This window comes from Mobula birostris, chromosome 21, assembly GCF_030028105.1.
Source record: "Mobula birostris isolate sMobBir1 chromosome 21, sMobBir1.hap1, whole genome shotgun sequence".
Lineage (NCBI taxonomy): Eukaryota > Metazoa > Chordata > Chondrichthyes > Myliobatiformes > Myliobatidae > Mobula > Mobula birostris.
This window is the reverse complement of record NC_092390.1, coordinates 18280190-18299078: the sequence shown is the minus strand read 5'-3', so window position 1 is coordinate 18299078 and position 18889 is coordinate 18280190. Positions and strand designations below refer to the sequence as shown.

General features: G+C 45.4%; 1 protein-coding gene across 1 annotated transcript in view; it reads right to left on the bottom strand.

The window, feature by feature from the left end:
- cfap43 (cilia and flagella associated protein 43) overlaps positions 1-18889 on the bottom strand; it is a 98867-nt gene that overhangs the window by 10256 nt on the left and 69722 nt on the right. The window contains exons 27-31 of the mRNA XM_072239068.1: positions 18438-18636; positions 9529-9641; positions 4996-5155; positions 2915-3079; positions 2561-2641 (exon numbers count right to left, since the gene is read on the bottom strand). Of these exons, the coding sequence (XP_072095169.1) occupies positions 2561-2641; positions 2915-3079; positions 4996-5155; positions 9529-9641; positions 18438-18636 (718 nt within the window). The remainder of the gene's footprint in view (positions 1-2560; positions 2642-2914; positions 3080-4995; positions 5156-9528; positions 9642-18437; positions 18637-18889) is intronic.

Here is an 18889-nt window from a genome sequence, read left to right as displayed (position 1 = left end):
TAAATCAGGAGGGCTAAAGGAAGAACATAGAATAGTACAGCACAGTACAGGCCCTTTGGCCCACAATGTTGTGCTGACCCTCAAACCCTGCCTCCCATATAAGCCCCCACCTTAGATTTCTCCATGACATGAGGTTGCCCTTGCAGTCAAGGTGAAGGAGAATCATAAGGGATCTACACATACGTAAAGAACAAAAAGATTGCAGGAACAAAACTGGTCCTCTGTAAGATCAGAATGGTAATTATACATTGAGCTAACAGAGATGGAGGAGATCTTAAATTTTTTTTGCATCTGTATTTACTCAGGAATCAGACAGATGCATAGAAGTGAGGCAAAGCAGCAACAAGGTCAGATTACAGAGGAACTCAGCAGGGCAGGCAGCATCAATGGAAAAGAGTATGGTCAACATTTTGGGCTGAGACCCTTCGGCAGGAGTCAAGTTATTTGAAGTTATTCTAAGGGACTGGATACATGAGTATTTGGAAAGAGATAGGCTGATTAGGGATAGTCAGATAAGGATGGCTTTGTGCATGGTAGGTCGTGTCTAACCAATCGTATAGAGTTTTTCGAGGAAGTTACCAGGAAAGATGATGGAGATGAGGCAGTGAATGTTATCTACATGGACTTCAGCAAGGCACTTGACAAGGTTTCATATGGGAGGTTGGTCAAGAAGGTTTAGTTGCTTGGCACTCAAGATGAGGCAGTAAATTGAATCAAACATTGGCCTTGTGGAAGAAGCCATAGAGTGGTAATAGATGGTTGCCTCTCTGACAGGAGGCTTGTGACTAGTGCAGTGCCGCAAGTATTGGTGCTGGGTCCCTTGTTGTCACCTATTTCAATCATCTTGATTATAATGTGGTTAACTGGATCAGCAAACCAGACACCAAATTGAGGGTGTGGTGGGCAGCAAGAACAACTGTCAGAGCTCGTAGTGTGATCTGGACCAGCTGGAGACATGGGCTGAAGAACAGCAGATGGAATTTAATGCTTTCAAGTTCGAGGTGTTGCACTTTGGAAGAACCAACCAGGGTAAGCCTTTCACAATGAGCAGTAGGACACTGAGGAGTGTGGTAGAGCAAAGGGATCTAGGGATACAGTTCCATCATTCATTGCAAGTGGTGGCAGAAGTAGATAGGTTCGTAAACAAAATTTTGGCACATTGGCCTTTATAAATCAAAGTATTGAGTACAGAAGATGAGCTGTTATGTTGAAGTTGTATAAGATGTTGGTGAGGGCTAATTTGGGGTATTGTGCACAGTTTTGGTCACCTAGCTACAGGAAAGTTGTAAATAAATTTGCAATAGTACATAGAAAATTTACAACGATGTTGCAGGGACCGGAGGACCTGAGATACAAGGAAAGATTGAATAGGTTAGGATTTTATTCCTTGGAACATAGAAGACTGAGAGGAGGTTTGATAGAGGTATACAAAATTATGAGGGCTATAGATACGGTAAATGCAAGCAGGCTTTTTCCACGGAGATTGGGTGGGACTAGAACCAGAGGTCATGGATTAAGGATGAAAGGTGGAAAGTTTAAGGGGAACATGAGGGGAAACTTCTTTACTCAGAGGACTGTGACATAAAGCAGAGAATGGGGTTGAAAGAGATAATAAATAAGCTATGATGGAATGGTGGAGCAGACCTGATGGCCCGAATGGCCGAATTCTTTTCCGATTTCTTAGGGTCTGTTAGTTTATTTTCATGACCCTAGTTTTTGTCTCTCCCTCCTAGAGGTAAAATTTTTTTCTAATTTGAGATTTGGGCATCTCTGACAAGCCTAATTGCCTTGACTGGTTTACTGGGGCATTTTGGAGTTGACCACACTGAAGGGCCTGAAGGTAGGTAGACCAGACCAGGCAAGGATGGCAGATCTCTTCCGCTGTAAGACATTAGTGAATCTGATTGGTTTTCACAACAATCCACTAGCTTTGGGGCTCCTTATCATGATTAATAGTTTCTACTGAATTGACCTTGCACAGTTCCGTACTGAGATCTGATCTCTGGATCAATAGTTCACATACTGGGTTTTACTGGTAGTGTAACATAACCGCCAGCCCACCATCATCCCTGCACCTGTGTCAGCATCTCTTAAATCTCAGGGTACCCTTTCTGGAATAGGCTCACCCTGTCCATCTGTACTGGTTATACAATGTGTCACTTTGATCAGCTTCTGTGTAAAGAGCTGAGGAGCCTTGCTCTTGAAGTTGTACAGCACACAACAGGCCCCTGGGATTGACCATTTGCCAATCTACACATCCCATTTTCCCACATAAGGAATGTATCCTATGCCTTGCCTTTTTAAGTGTCTGTTTAAATGCCTCTTAAACACAGTGATTGTATCTGATTTCACCAGCTGGCAATGTGTTTTAGATATAAACCACTCTGTTTTTTTTAGCCCCTCAGATCCCTTGAGTGATTGACATTGTTCAGCAACTCCCCAATGCAGGAAGTTTTAGTATCATCCCCTCTCCTTCACACCCCATTCTGAAAATTGCCTTAGGTGATCTCTACCCAAGAGGCTGACAGCAGATTTAATATAAAGGTACTGTTTCACTTACCTTCTCCTGTCCTTCCACTGATCGTTCCATTATCATTATGTGTTGATTGACTTGAGCCTCATAATTATCCTCTCTCAGATACTAGGAGACAGTAAGGTAGATGATGTTACATAGATGAGCTGTTTGTTGAACATTCACATAATCCACAGTAGACATAACATTAACGACTTAACAATGTTGAAAGCCAAATACATTGGTCCTAGAGCCTGGTACCTGAGATTTCAACATCAGGTCTGAGGATTCTGGTCCCAGTTAGCTGAGTTTCCCTATATCCACATCACCCCATCCCCTGTGTTCTCCATCAGATGAAGGACCCACTTCCCAAGATCTTCTCAGTTCTGAGCCACACATTACCATTTGTGCCTGTTTGGTGATCCTGAACTTGAGGATGTCGCGGATCTTGTTGTCCAAGTCATCCACCTGCATCAGCATCTTCTTGTACTCCCACTCCAGCTGGGCAATTCCTTTCTTGAAGTCCTTGCATTCCACCATAATCGCAACTTTCTTTTCTCCTAGTAGCTGGACACCAACAAACATTGGTCACAATTGAATTCCAAGCACATGGCCTATTTGCTCATCACTCACCCTACCCTCTGCTGGGTAGAGATTGTGCTTCTGACTTTCTGTTCCTCTGTTTGAACTGGTCCTCACTTAACTATTGTCACCTCATCTGTGGATCCATACTTCATGTCACTTTGGTTCTTTTGCCAAGCCAGTGTCTATAATAATTAATACCTCTGCCAATGGGAACAATTTCTCTTCATTTACTGAAAACAACTGCAGGTGCTAGAAATATGAAATATAAACTGAAAATGTTGGGAACACTTGTCTGGTCAGGCAGCATCTGTGCAGAGGGAAACATGGTTAACATTTCAGATCAATGACCTACAGGTAGATGCTACCTGACCTGTTTTGTATTTTGAAAAAAGTTGTGTCTTCATATGTGATTATACTTACTCTATGGAATCCCTAGTAATCTCTTGTGTTCTACAGAGGACAGCCTTAGTTTCTACAGCTTATGTACATAACCAAGGTCCCACATCCTTACATTTAGTTCATCTGTTCGTTACTCTTTTCCAGGACTGAGCACAACAATCATGGCCAAAACTGTGTTTATAATGATCCATCATAACTTCCTTGCATGGACATTGATCTTGGAGATGAACCTATTATTTATCAAGTTTTCACTCATTGACCCTATTACTTCAGAAGAAATCTTATCAAGTTAGCTGCACACAATGTATGTTTAGTAAATTTATGCTAGCATTCTTTAATTAACCTCACTTGTCAAAGTGGCTGTTAATTTAAACTTGATTATCATCTCTATTGCCAAAGTTAATCAGGTGGGACTATAGTTGCCGGGTTTATCCCTGAATACTTACTCAAGGTGCATCATTTGCAAATCTCCAGCCCTGGCACCACCTACAGACATCTACAAGATTAAAGCTAATGTCTCTGCAAATTTCATCTCCCCTTCCTCGGCAAGCTAGGATGCATCAGGTGACCTTTCCACAGTGAACCTTTCAGTTGTTGGTGTTGGAAATCTAAACACCGGAAACAAATGAAAACCTCCAACAATGCTGCCAGACCTGCTGAGTGTTTCCTCTTCATATTTCCTGCACATAGTTTTACTTTGTATTTTTGGAATGCTTGATCTTTATTTGATCAAAGAATTAAAAAGATTTGGTAGGAGAAAAAGAAACTTTCCTTGGGTGAGCAAGTCCAGAGCAAAGGGGACACTTTCTGGAAATTGCCCAGCTGTTGAGACATGGCATCCTGACACAAAGGGCACTGGAAAAGTGGGGCAGCTAAAAGTCAAATAAATTGCAGATGTTGGAAATCTATAATAAAGCCAGATAATGTTGGAGCTACTCAGCAGGACAGGCAGACTGACCATTGAGTATAAACAGGGACTTCTTGGAGCTGAGGATCAGTCCAATAATTCCAAATCATAACTGAGATTTATGGAAAGAGGATCATAAGAATGGAACTGGGTTGGGGTCAGTAAGTGAAGCTTGGAAAAGATCAGCTTGATCTGAAAGAGACACCAGAAACTGCAGGTGCTGGAACCTGGAGCAACAAACAGTCTGCTGGAGAAACTCAATGGGTCAAGCAGTATCTGTGGAGGGGGAAAAGAACTAGTGATGTTTTGGGAATAATTTGACAGGTGGAACAAGGAGAGGGAGCTGAATGTTTCTCACGGAAACCTCAAAAAGGTCTTCAGTTGATCAGTCAGGGATAGGGATGCTGTTCATGGCTCTTCTAATGGCCAACCAGCAGGAGGCAGTGGAGAGCAGCTTTACCACTCCACCCTGCTCGCTGGCTGCATTGGCTACTCAGATAGCATGCATTCTAGGGTTCTGTTTAAACCTTCTCTCTTCTATCTTCTGTCTCTCTGAAAGAGTGGACAGCCTGCAGTGGGTCTGTGGGCTTACCTGAATGGTATTGTTCAGGTCCTCCACAACGCTCTTGTTCAGGAGGAGGAAGCTCGAGTAGTCCAAGATGAAGTCATCTCCTAGCACTTCCACCTGTCCTTGCTTCAACACCAGTTGTATCATCAGATTCAGCTGGAACTGTGACTTGATCTCCCGCAGACTGCTCAGAGAGAGGTGTGGACAGAGGTTTATCTGGTAACTAAGACCTCAAGTCTACAACAGCTACCAACAGTTTCTACCCTATTAATGTCCCTTAATACTTTAAGAAACTTAATTCCCACCCCAATCTAAATTCCAGAAGCACAAAACCAGTTTCTGCACTGTTTGATTATCTGAGATTCTGGGCTATACAGTGGTGCAGTGGCCTCACTTCGATCCTGCAGCCCAAATTGGATCCAGACCTGGCAAGAGTTTACATTTCTCCATGTGACTGTGTTACTTTCCCCTGGGTGCTCTGGTTTCCTTCTAAATTCCAAAGAAGTGATGAAGGGTTATTTGGCTGTTAAGTTGATGGCAAAAAGAATCAATAAGGGAATTGACCAGAATATATCGGAGGGAATAATTAGCAGGGAGGAAAAAGAAGAGGGGGAATGGGACTGATGGGTTGCTCTCCAGTTCAAAAGTTCAAAGTAACTTTATTATCAAAATACATATTTGTCACTATATGCAATCCTGAGATTCACCTTCTTGTAGGAATTCACAGCAAGTATACAAAAAACACGAAAGACTGCACCCTATGGGACGGACAAACAACCAAATTGCAAAAGACAACCATGCAAATACAAAGGGAAAAATATATATAAATAAATAAGTGATAAATATTGAGAACACGAGATGAAGAGTCCTTCAAAGTGAGTCCATAAATGTGGGAACAGTTCAGGGATGGAGGGAGTGAAGTTGTCTCCTCTGATTCTGGAGCCTGACAGTTGAGGGGTAATAATTGTTTCTGAATGTGGTGGTGTGGGTCCTATAACTCCTTCTTGATGGCAGCAGCGAGGAGAGAGCATGGCCTGGATGGTTGGGGTCCTTGAGGATGGATACTGCTTTCTTGTGACAGCACTCCATGTAGATGTGCTCAATGGTGGGGAGGGCTTTACCTGTGATGAACTGGGCTGTATCTACTGCTCTTTGTAGGCTTGTCTACTCAAGACCATTGATGTTTCCATACCAGGCCATGATACAACCAGTCAATATACTCTCCACCACATATCTATAGAAGTTTGTCAAAGTTTTAGATGACATGCTGAATCTTTGCAAACTTCAAAGAAGGTAGAGGTACCACTATGCTTTCTTTGAAGTTGCATTTACATGCTGTACCAAGGACAGATCTTCTGAAATAATAACACTAAAGAATTTAAAGTTGCTGACCCTCTCCACCTCTAATGAGGATTGGCTTATGGACTTCTGGTTTCCTCCTCCTGAAGTCAATACTTAGCTCCCTGCTCTTGCAGTGTTGTCATCAACAAACTTAAATATGGCATTGTGGCTATGCTTAGACTCACAGTCATAAGTATAAAGTGAGTAGAGCAGAGGCTAAGCATACAGTCTTATGGTCCATCTGTGCTGATGGTGATTGTGGAGGAGAGATTGCTGCCAATCCGAACTGACTGGAATCTGCAAGTGAGGAAGTATTGGCTCTGCAAGGTATTGAAGCTTATTGATTAGTTTTGAGGGGATGATAGCATTGAATGCTGTGCTGTGTCAATGAAGAGCATCCTGATGTATGTACCTTCAATGTACAGATATTCCATAGTTAAGTGAAGAGCCAATGAAATGGCATTGTTATGGCAGGCAAAATGGAGCAGATCCAAGTTGCTTCTCAGGCAGGAATTGATATGTTTCACCACCAACTTCTCAAAGCTCTTCATTACAGTGGATGTAAGTGCTACTGGAGGACAGTCATTGAGGCAGGTTACTACCTGTATAATTCAAGCCTACTTGAAGCAGGTGGGTACCTCAAACTGTCGAAGCGAGGGAGTAAGGATATCAGTGAACACTCCAGCCAATTGATGGACACAGGTCTTTAGTACTCGGCCAAGTATCCATCTGGGCCAAATGCTTTCTGCAGACTTACTCTCCTGAAGATGCTCGCATGTCAGCCTCAGAGACTGAACTCACAGGTACATCAGGGGCTATGAAATTTCGTGAAGGTGCCTCCTTTTCTTGACAGTCAAAGCAAACATAAAAGGCATTGTGTTCATCTGGGAGCGAAACCTCGTCATCATCTATGTCGCTTGGTTTCACTCTGTAAGAACTGATAGCACACAAGCCCTGCCACTGCTGTTGAGCATTCTTTCGTGATTCAGGTTTGGTCCAGAATTGCCACTTCGCATGTGAGGTGGCTTTCCGGAGATCATATTTGGATCTCTTGTACTTTACTTGGTCACCAGATCTGAAAACCACTGATCTGGCCCTCAGCAGATTGTGGATCTCATGGTTCATCCAGGGCTTCTGGTTTGGAAGACCCTAAACAATTTTGTGGGGACACATTCATCTACGACTGTTTTTATGAAGTCCGTGACAACCGTGGAGTACTTGTTCAGGACCTTTGAGGAGCTCTTGAACATGCCCCAGTCTACCAACTTAAAGCAATGCCTGTAGTTGCTCCTCTACCTTCCACAACCCCCTCTTCATTGTCCTTACTACCGGAGCCTTGCCTCTTTAGCCTCTGCTGTATACAGGCAGGAGGAAGACAGCCAAGTAATCAGATTTCCTGCAATGCAGACTAAGAATGGAATGGTAGGTATTCCTTATGGTAGTATAGCAGTGGTCGAGTGTGTTGGGACCCTGGTGCTGTAGGTGATATATTGATGATAATTGGGCAGAGATTTCTGCAAACAAGCCTCATTGAAGTCTCTTATTTGAAAGGCATCGGAGTAAGATGTTTTTTGTTTGCTAACAGTATCACTCAATACCTTGAGTGCCTCATTAGCACCTGCCTTTCGCAGTATTTAAACTGAGGTCAGGATCATGGAGGAGAACTTTCTTGGTAAGTAAAAATGTCAGCACTTAATCATTAGATGTTTCAGATGGGGAAACGAGTGTGATAAGACTGTTCCATCTGAGCACCACAGAAGGCTTACCATGAAACACAGATCCCCAACTTTTACCTTCTCTGAATCAGTTGTCCGGTCCAATCTGTGCATCGAGAAGCCCTGAGGTCTGTTCACTGAACCCAGTTTGTATTCAGTTAACCATATCTCCATGGAACACAGAATGCAGCAATCTCTCATTTCCCTCCAATACAGCAGTCCTCAATTTTGTTCTCCAGTGACTGCACATTTACTAACAAGATATTGGATAGAGGAAATTTCATACCCTGCTGTTTTTAGTCAGGTTTGGAGTCCCCCATTCTTTCTTCTCTTACTGCCATAGTGATGCACCTTTGTCTACTTAAACGTGCTGAACTTGCGTTTTTGAGAGTTAGGTCTGTTGAGTCAGTCAGAAGATCGTGAAATTGTTAGTTTGTTAAGATGGTTCAAAAGTATGTTACTTAAAGGGAAATTACAGTCTGCAGATTGCAGTGAGAGTGGTTCAGAAGATAATTCATAAATTTTGTATGCTGTCCACAAAACATCGCTGTTTTTCACCAGTGCCATCTTTCTCGCCAAGCCTGACTGGCCTCCTGTGTTAGATGTAGAATTGCTAAAGAAATAGAGGAAGGTATTTGGCCCAAATGAGTACTGCCTGTATCTAGAACGATGCCATAAATCTCATTCTCTTGCACTTTTACTGATGAACAGAGGGAGCCAGAGGTTTAAGGCCATATTCTTTGAAAGTGGAAATGCAGGGCAGTGAATAAGGCATACATATAGAGTTCACATAAGCTGGCTGGTGGTGTAGTGGCATCAATACCAGACTTCGAGGCAAATGGTCCCAGGTTCGAATCTGGCTGGCTGCTTGCATGTTTTCCATCCATGCTGCATTGAATGTCAAACTAGCAACTTTAAAAAAGACACTTGGAGCACTGTATGCAGGTCTGACCACCACTCTATGGGAAAGAGGTGATGGCCCTGAAAACGGTGCAGAGGAGATTCATCAGTAAGACCTCTCGATTAGAGGGCTTTTAGTTATGGGGAGACATTGGATAGATTGAGTCTGTTTTTCCAGTGCGTAGGAGGCGAAGGTGGAGGAATATAAAATGAGAGGCATGGATAGTGTAAATTGTCAGAATATCTTTTCCTCTGCGGTGGGGGTATCAAGAATAAGAGGGTTGGGTTGATCTGAGGGAAAAGTGTTTACACAAAGAGAGTGGTTACCACCTGGAACCTGCTGACAGAAGAGATGATGAAATCAGATGCAGTCGATATGTTTGGCACTGATAGACACCGAATTGGCAAGGCACGCGGTCCTAATGAAGGCATATGGGATTGGTATGGATAGGTACACGGGTTAGCATGGATGTGGTGGGCTGAAGGGCCTGTTCTGTGCTGTATAACTATGGCTAACTTCTGATCATTGCCCTGCCCCCTTCCCACCACAGGCAGCGTTCACGATCACACTTCCCCTAGAATGGAGTGCAGTGACACTGACTTCTTGATGTCTTGTGTATAATTGCTGATCATCTGGTTGCTGTGCTCATCATCATTAATCCTCTTCTGCAAGAAACTCTGCATCTCAGCCAGGGTCACCGCCTTCAGCTTCACCTGGGCAGGAAGCAGAGAGAACACGCATCAATAGATAGGCCAGTTTGACACAGAATATGAGGAAACCTGGCCTTGTGAAAGAACAGCTACCAATGCAGTGGCTCCAGTCTGGTCGGAGCACACAGTGCGGCCGGTCAGGGAGTGGTATCAGCAGCAGGTCAGGGTTACGGACAAGATTCTAAACCATCAATATCACAGAATAGCAGCCAAGGCCAACCCCACTGAGAATCTGATGTACCTGGTGTGTGTCCTCCTCCTACTTACACTGACCCCATGGTCCTTAAAATCTTTATCCAAGAAGAATTCAATCAACTATTAAGAAACAGACAGTTCCAGCTCATAAGTTATAGAGTCACGGAGAAGTGCAGCACAGAAACAGGCCCCTTGGCCCTTTGGTCCATGCCAAAACCGTTTAGACTGCCTACTCCCATTGACAGGCACCAGGACCATAGCCCTCCGTACCCCTATCCATGAACCTATCCAAACTTCTCTTAAACATTGAAATCGAGCTCACATGCACCACTTGTGCTGGCAGCTCATTCCACACTCTCACAGCCCTCTGAGTGAAGAAGTTTCCCCTCATGTTTCCCTTAGACCTCTCACCTTTCACCCTTAAGCCATGAACTCTGGTTGTAGTCCCACCCAAACTCAGTGGAAAAAGCCTGCTTGCTTTTACCCTATAACATTGTATTATGAGGGGTAATATCTGTACCCCTCATAATATTATATCAAATCTCCTCTCAATCTTCTATGTTCTGAAGAATACAGTCCTAAACTATTCAATCTTTCCTCATAACTCAGATCTGGCTGATATAGATCCTTGTAGATTTTCCCTGTACTCTTTCAACCTTGTTTACATCTTTCCTGGAGGTAGATGACCAAAACCGCACACTAGCAAACTCCAAATTAGGCCTCGCCAATACCTTGTATAACTTCAACATAACATTACATCTCTTCTAATCAATACATTGATTTATGAAGGTCAATGTGCCAAAAGCTTTCTTTACGTCCCTAACTACCTGTGTTGCCACTTTCAATGAATTATGGACCTGTATTCCCAGATCCCTTTGCTCTTCCACACTCCTCAGTGCCCTCACTGTGTCAGACCTACCTTGTCAGGCCCAAACGAAGTGCAAAACCTCGCACTTGTCTGCATTAAATTCCATCTGCCATTTTTCCAGCTGATATAGATCTCTCAGCAAGCCATGATAGCCCTCCTGTCCACTATACCCCCAATCTTGGTGTCACCAACATATTTGCTGATCCAGTTAACCACATTATTATCCAGATCATGATATAGATGACAAACAACAAAGGACCCAGCACTGATCCCATTGACACACTACTAGTCACAGGCCTCCAGTCAGACAGGCAACCCTCTGCTACCACTCTCTGGCTTCTCCCACACAGCCAATATCTAATCCAATTTATTACCTCACCCTGAATGCCGAGCGACTGAACCTTCTTGACCGACGTCGCATGTGGACCTTGTCAAATGTCTTACTAAATTCCATTTAACAACATTCACTGCCTTGCCTTCATCCACTTTCCTGGTAACTTCCTCGAAAAACTCTAACATTGGTTAGGCATGACCAACTATGCACAAAGCCATGATGACTATCCTTAATCAGTCCATGTCTATCCAAGTACTTATATCTCCAGTCCCTTAGCATACTTTGCAATAACTACCCACAACTGATGTCAGATTCACTGGCCTATAATTTCCTGGTTTATGTCTTGAGCCTTTTTTAAACAGCAGAACAACACTGCTATACTCCAATAGTCTGGTGCCTTTCCTGTTGCTAAGGATGATTTAAATTATCTCTGCTAGGGCCCCAGCAATTTCTGCACTTGCCTCCCATAGGGTTCAAGGAAACACCTTGTCAGGCCCTGGGGATTTATCCATCCTGAATTGCCCCAGAGTAGCAAACACCTCCTCCGTAATCTGTACAGGGTCCATGAAGTTGATGCTGCTTTGCCTCACTTTTATAGACTCTGTGTCTGTCTCCAGAGTAAATACAGATGCAAAGAATTCATCTAAAATCTCTTCCATCTGTTTTGGCTCCACACATGGATTACCATTCCTGTGGAGGACCAGTATTGTCCCTTGCAACCCTTTTGCTCTTAACATATCTGTAGAATGCCTTAGAATTCTCCTTTACATTGTCTGCTAGAGCAACTTCATGCCTTCTTTCAGCCCTGCTGTGTACATACATCTATTGATGCTTCTGGACACATCTTCAGTGATGTTCCTGGAATCATCGGGTGTTTCGGGTCTTTCAACATCATACAACCTCCTCCAGGTGACCCAGCCGGGGCTGATCAGACCCCAGCTTGTGTCCAGATGGCTAGCTACTTATGACTACATGGCTCTCCTCTTTTGAGTCACAGCCATCTTGAGGCTCTCTCTGTCGCATCGGTGGTACTGCGGATGGCTCTCCTCTTCCTCTCTCCCTCGATGCCCAAAATGCTGAAGGCTCTAACTAAAGAACGGGCTATGAATCCCCTACAACCAACCTCCACTGGGAGACACCTCGCTCTCCATCCAGCCTGCTGACAGTTGCTGACCAGTCCTGCGTACTTGGAGAGCTTCCTTTCAAAGGCCTCTTCCAAGCTATCTTCCCATGGGACTGTCAGCTCCAGCAGCACCACTTGCTTAGTAGACTCAGACACTAGGACAATGTCTGGTCGCAGGGTGGTGGCTGCGATATGGTTGGGAACTTCAGCTGCCCTTCGAGGTCCACCAACAGCTGCCAGTCCTTTGCAGAAGTCAGAATGCCTGCAGATGTCCTTTTGGCAGGTATTGGCTGCTCCCCAGCTCTGACAAAGGCAATGGTCTGCTTGGAGGGTCGGGACCGCTTCGCCCACTCAACTCCTGCGCTGACGGCTTCAGCGATGGTCTTCAGGACCTGATCATGCCTCCACCTGTACCGTCCCTCACCAAGTGTCCTTGCGCAGCCGCTGAGGATGTGCTCCAGGGTTCCTCGCTTGGAGCACAGTGGGCACACAGATGACTCTGCCTTGCCCCATGTGTGCAGGTTTGATGGGCTTGGAAGCACATCGTACACTGCCTGGATGAGAAATTGGATGCGGTGTGGTTCGGCTTTCCAAAGATCAGCCCAGGTCACTTTCCTCTCAAGTGCATTCTCCCATCTTGTCCAAGCTCCCTGCTGCTTCATTCCCACCGCCTTGCAGGCTCTCATCTCCTCCACTACTGCTCTCACCTCCTCCTGAACTAGACGACACCTTTCCTTCCCTCTGGTGTCCATTTGGGGAGTTGGAAAGGATCCTAGCCCAGCTCGGCCTCGTGTGACCACTCCCACTAGCCTCCTGTGACGCAGCCTCGCCTCTGCCTCCTGAACAGCTTCCTCTGCCCTCCACTTCCTGCCAGTACTTACTTGGATCCCTGCTCTAGCCACCTTCGGGTCACTTGAGTCCCTATACTGTAGCACTTCTCTGGCTCTTGTTACCTTGAATTCTTCCTCCAAGGATTTGAAGGGCAGTTGCAGTTTGTTGTGGTATCCATAGAGTGCGATGCTGCTCAGGCTCTTTGGCAGCCTCAGCCATCTCCTGAGGTGGTTGCTAACCCTCCTCTCTAAGGTTTCAACTGTCGAGATCGGAACTGCATAGACGAGGAGGGGCCACAGGATTCTGGGAAGAATGCCATGCTGATACACCCAGGCTTTAAACTTCCCAGGTAGGCCAGACTTGTCCACAGATTTCAGTCAGCCATCCAACTCGGTGCAGGTTGCCTAAATGGATGTTGTGTCCCTTAAAGAGCTGTCAAAAACTTTGCCTAAACTCTTGACTGGTTTTTCTGTGATGGTTGGGGTGGCTGTGCCTGCGATGCTGAACCGGAACTTGTTCTCCACCTTCCCTTTCCTCAGCACCATTGATCTTGATTTGGCAGGTTTGAAACGCATCCGGGCCCACTCCACCAGCTTTTCGAGCCCTTGCAGAATCCCCCGGCAGCCTGGGACTGATTCTGTGGTGACTGTGAGGTCACCCATGAACGCCCTGATAGGTGGTTGCCATTGAGCGGAATTCATTCTGGGCCCTCTGCACTCTGGTTCAGCAGACTTAGTGAGCATGTTCATGGCTAGGGAGAACAGTGTCACTGAGATAGTGCACCCTGTGATGATGCCGATCTCCACCTTGTGCCAGGTTGATGTAATTCCTCCTGAAGAGACCCTCATCCTGAAGTTGCTGTAATAATCAGCGATAATGTCTCTGATTCTGCTGGGGACGTGATATTTGGTCAGTGTGAGCTGCACCAGCTTGTGCGGAATGGAGCCATATGCATTTGCCAGGTCCAGCCACAACACTGACAGGTTGCCCTTGTTCTCTCTGGCCTCCCTGATGAGCTGTGTCACCACACTGATGTGCTCCAGAGAGCCCGGCATCCCTGAAATGCCACCCTTCTGGACTGATGTACCAATATAGGTGTTCTTTGCTAGGGAGGTGCACAACCGGTTGGAAACTGCACTGAAGAAGATCTTTGCCTCGACACACAGCAGGGAGATGATGCGAAACTGATCTATCTGGGTGGCATTTTCCTCCTTCGGGATCCACACCCCTTCAGTTACTCTCCACTGTTCTGGGATCTTCCCCCTTCTCCAGAAGATTCTCAGGATCTTCCACAGACGCAGCAGGAGTTTGGGGCAGTTCTTGTACACTTTGTACGAGGTGTTGCTTGGTCCTGGAGCCGAGCTTGCCCTTGCTTTGCGGACGACCTCTCTGACTTCCTTTAGCTGCAGCTCTGACATATCGAACTGCACATCCGGTTCAGGTGGGTCTATTAGGATGTCGCACTCTCCCAACTCCTGTTCTCTTTCAGGATCATTATATATCTTCTTCAGATGTTGGTCTATGTCTTCCTGCGAACAGGCCAGTTTCCCACTGCGCTTCTCCCCCAGCAGCTCCTTGGTGAACTTGAAGGGGTTGGCGATAAAGGCAGCACGTTTTCGAGCCCTTTCACGACGCCGCCTCCGATGCCACTCTGCCCGGCGGAGGACCCTGATCTTCTTTCGTAGTATGCACATCAGCTGGGCCAAGCCCATGTGCTCCTCTTCTCCTGCCTCCTTGTATTAGGACTTCAGCACTTTCATCTCCTGCCTGATGTTGTGGATCCTCAATGCTCTTTGGTTCTTCGAGTAAGATATTTTGGAGCCTTACTTCTCCTCTTCTCCGAATCGTTCCGCTATGATACTAACAATAATTGTTGTCATGGTTTGCAGCTTCCTATCAACCCCTCCCTTTGCCGTTGCCTCCAGAATTTGGTTAACATCGTCATCAAACTGCTTCCACAGTGAAGTCATGTTAGCTGCAGGCCATTTGATCCGCCTCCTGTTAGACTTCATGTTCGAGCGATCAGTTTGCAACACTTGGAGGTTCCGGGCACTATGGGGTGACTCCGGGCCTGGCCCCTCCTTCGTCTCACCAGGTTGGACACCTGCGCATTGAGCTGCTCCTGCTCCCACCAGACACTTCATCCTCGCTTGGTGGATCTTCAAGCTGCGATCGTTCTTGCAGGTTTTGCCACATGCACACTGCTTCCTCATCGTCGTTTGTTCATTGCCTGGGTCTGATGTCGTTGTGTCCATCCAACTGGGGTGCTCATCCTCCCCCCCCTCTCGGGCACCCCTGGGGGTATCTTTTCCTTAGATTCTTTGTGGCTTTTGTGGGGGTCCTCCTCTCAGAGAACGCAGATTGGGTTGCCAGCCCGTTCTGCCCCGGTTGCCGTCTCTCCGGGCTGTCACTGACTCTCCAGTCGTCACCACTCTTTTTGTGGTTGTCACCCAGTCTTTCCTGGTTGTCACTGATTAACTCAGGGTGTAAGCTGTGTACATACGTTCTCTGTCATTTCTCATACACCATAAGAACCTTATTTGTTTCTACTTACCTGTACTTGCTATTCACCTCTTTGCTCTTAACCAGTGCCTCAATATTTCTTGAAAACCAAGTACACCTTTGCCAGAAAACAGCCTGTCCCAATCTACACTTGCCAGGTCATTTCTGATACCATCAAAATTGGCCTTTCTCCAATTTAGAATCTCAACCTGTGGGGCCTATCTCTTTGCATATTTACTTTGAAACTATTGGTATTGTTTTCACTGGATGCAAAGTGTTCCCTTACACAAACTTCTGTCACCTGCCCTGTCTCATTCCCTAATAGAAAAAGTATCGTACGCTCTAATTGGGACTTCTGGGTACTGCTGAAGGGAACTTTCCTGAACATATTTGACAAACCATCCCAACAAGTCCTTTTACAGTATGGGATTCCCAGTTAATACATAGAAAATTAAAATCTCCTACTGTTATAAGCTTCAGGATACAAGGAGATGGGGAGTGGGATTGATGGGATTGTTCTAAGGATCAGCAAAGATTTGATAGGCTGAATAACCTCCTGTGTCACAGTAAGGAAGGAAAATTTGTGACATCACCTTCAATTCCTAAGTATGATGTTATTTTCCTTCCTCCTTGTCCAGACAGAGGATATCATTCCTTCCTGTTGAGCCTATTCATTCTTTCAAAAGTAATTACATCACCCTGTAATCTTTCACGCTTAAAGTTTATGGAGCCTGATTCATAACTGAGTCCCTTTGATGTGAATGTACAGGGTGCATGTGCAACAACACTCTGCAGGTTTTCTGTAATGCAATTCTGGTTATGAATGAACCCATTAAAATGCTAGTGATATCCACTGTCCTCCTGGCTCGATGAGGAAGACTGGGGCAAGGGACATTACCTGTTTGTGATGTGGACGGTGTGATGCTTTCACTCAGCTGTGAACTCCATGGGCTGCTGGCCTAGACTAGGTCTCTTCCTGAGAGCAGATACCTGGCACAAGGGAATTTCAGCCCCAGACAAGTCGGGGAGACCACTTGGGTAACAAATTAGGAAAACAAAGTATTGAGGGACAAACGTGTTGCTGTTCAGAGAGAGTAAATCACTGAAAGTTTACATGTAGGAACAGTAATTAGAAAGACAAATAGAACATCGGTCTTTATTGCAAGAGGAGTAGAGAAGTTCTGCTCCAGTTACACTCCAATAATCTGCTGTCCCTCAGCACATGGTTCATTAGCTGATGTCTGCCCCACTCTATTTCCTGCCACTGCCTGTAGGGAGTTTGTATGTTCTCCCTGTGACAGCATAGGTTTCCTTGGGATGCTCTGGTTTCCTTCCACAATCCAAAGACGTACCTGTCAGTAGCTTAATTTGTCATTGTAAATTGACCCATAATTAGGCTAGGATTAAATCAGGGAAATGCTGGGTGGTGCGGTTCGAAGGGGTGTTTTGTAAAGTTGCAACATTACCTCCTAACACTTGTATTTTATGCCCTGAAATAGGGAGGTAAGCATACCATATGTCTTCTTCACAAACCTAGCTAACCATAGAACATAGAACAGTCAGACTCAGTCCTGATGAAGGATCTCGGCCCAAAACGTTGACTATTTATTCATTTCCATAGATGCTGCCTGATCCACTGAATTCCACCAGAATTTTGTGTGTGCTGCCATCTAAACTAATTTCTGTCCACATGAGTTCATATTCTTCCATTTTCCTTATATTCATGCACCCATCTAAACATCTCTTAAAAGTATCTGCCTCTACCACCACCTGGCTGCGCATTCCAAGTGCTCACCACTCTCTGTGTAAAAGAGTTTCCCTCACATCTCCTTTGAAACTACCTCCTCTCACCTTAAATGCATGCCCTCTGGTATTAGACATTTGACATTGTTAACTAGGGTTCCTTGGTTCATCAATATTCCTTGGTGTGCTACCATTTACTGTTTATGTCCTACCCTTATCTTACCCCCAAATGTGCATTACGTCTCACTTGCTGGGATTAAATCCTAATGCTGATACTCTGTCCAACTTCCCATCTAGTCTGTACCGGGCTGTGACTTTGGACAACCTTCCTTGTTATCCACTATACCACCAACTTCCATATATGATCCACAAATATGGTAATTGTATTCCCTGCATTCAATCCAAGTTGTTAATCTGTATCACAGAAAGGGTTCTAGTACAAATCACTGCAGTGTACCATTGATCATAGACTTCCCATCAGAAGAGAATCATTTCACCATGAGCCTCTGCCTGCTATCACCAAATCAAGTTTGGATCCAGTTAGCCAACCCACCTTGGATCTCACATGCCTTTACTCTCTGGACCAGCCTACCATGCAGGACCTTGTTAAAAGCCTTGTTGAGGGCATTGTGTACAGATCTGGTCTTCCTCCCTTGTTGCTACAGAGGGAATTCAACAAGAATTAGAAGACCCAGTTGTGGTAGTAGAGGCAGATACATTCAGGACTTTGAAGAGATGCTTTGATAGCACATGAATGTGAAGAAAATGGAAGGATATGGATATTGTGTAGACAGAATAGTTTAGTTGGCTATTTGATTATTAATTTGTTAATCTATATCACAATGTTGTGCTGAATCAATCCAAGTTCAGCACAACATTGTGAGTCAAAGGGCCTGTTCCTGTGCTGAACTGTTAGATTCAAATGGGTTTATTCATAGGATTGGGTTTATTGTACATGACAGGTTATACAGAGTGGCATTATTTTCTCGTGTTCAGAAGAACAGGATGTGATTTTATAACATGGATCTGCTAAATGACAGGGTGGGTACAGTTAGCTTGTATCCCGGAAGCTGAGCTGTCTAGAACCAGGGCTCATGGTCTCGGGGTGAAGGGCACTGAGGTGGTGAGGTTCAGTCAGTGAGACCCGTTTCCACTTGCTGAGGGACATGAAGATGGTGCTAGGGGCAGTGGCCCACTTCTCACCTGTTGCTCGCTCTCCACCTTCATCCGCCTGACGTCACAGAATCGCTTCCATACCAACGGGTCCAGGTGTTCAGGCTTGAAGCGAGTTGAATCCAAATCATCCATGGCAGCCAGTAGATGGGCATACCCATCGCTGAAAGACTCAGACTGGTCACCAAAAGGGTTGGCTGTCGCCACCTGGGTTCTCTTCATCTGCACCCTGCCCAGAACAGGAAAAACACACAATGGGTCCTCAGCCAACAGATGCAAACAGGCGGCCCCATCCAGAACCCAGTCTGACACACAGAATGGACTTGTACATGTGGAGCCCAGGACTGCATCCATTTATATATCTCTGTCTCTCACTCTTACTCTCTCCCCCCCCCCTCTCTCTCTCTCTCACACACACTCACTCACGCGTGCATACACACACACTCACACACACACACACACACACACACACACCCAGGTGC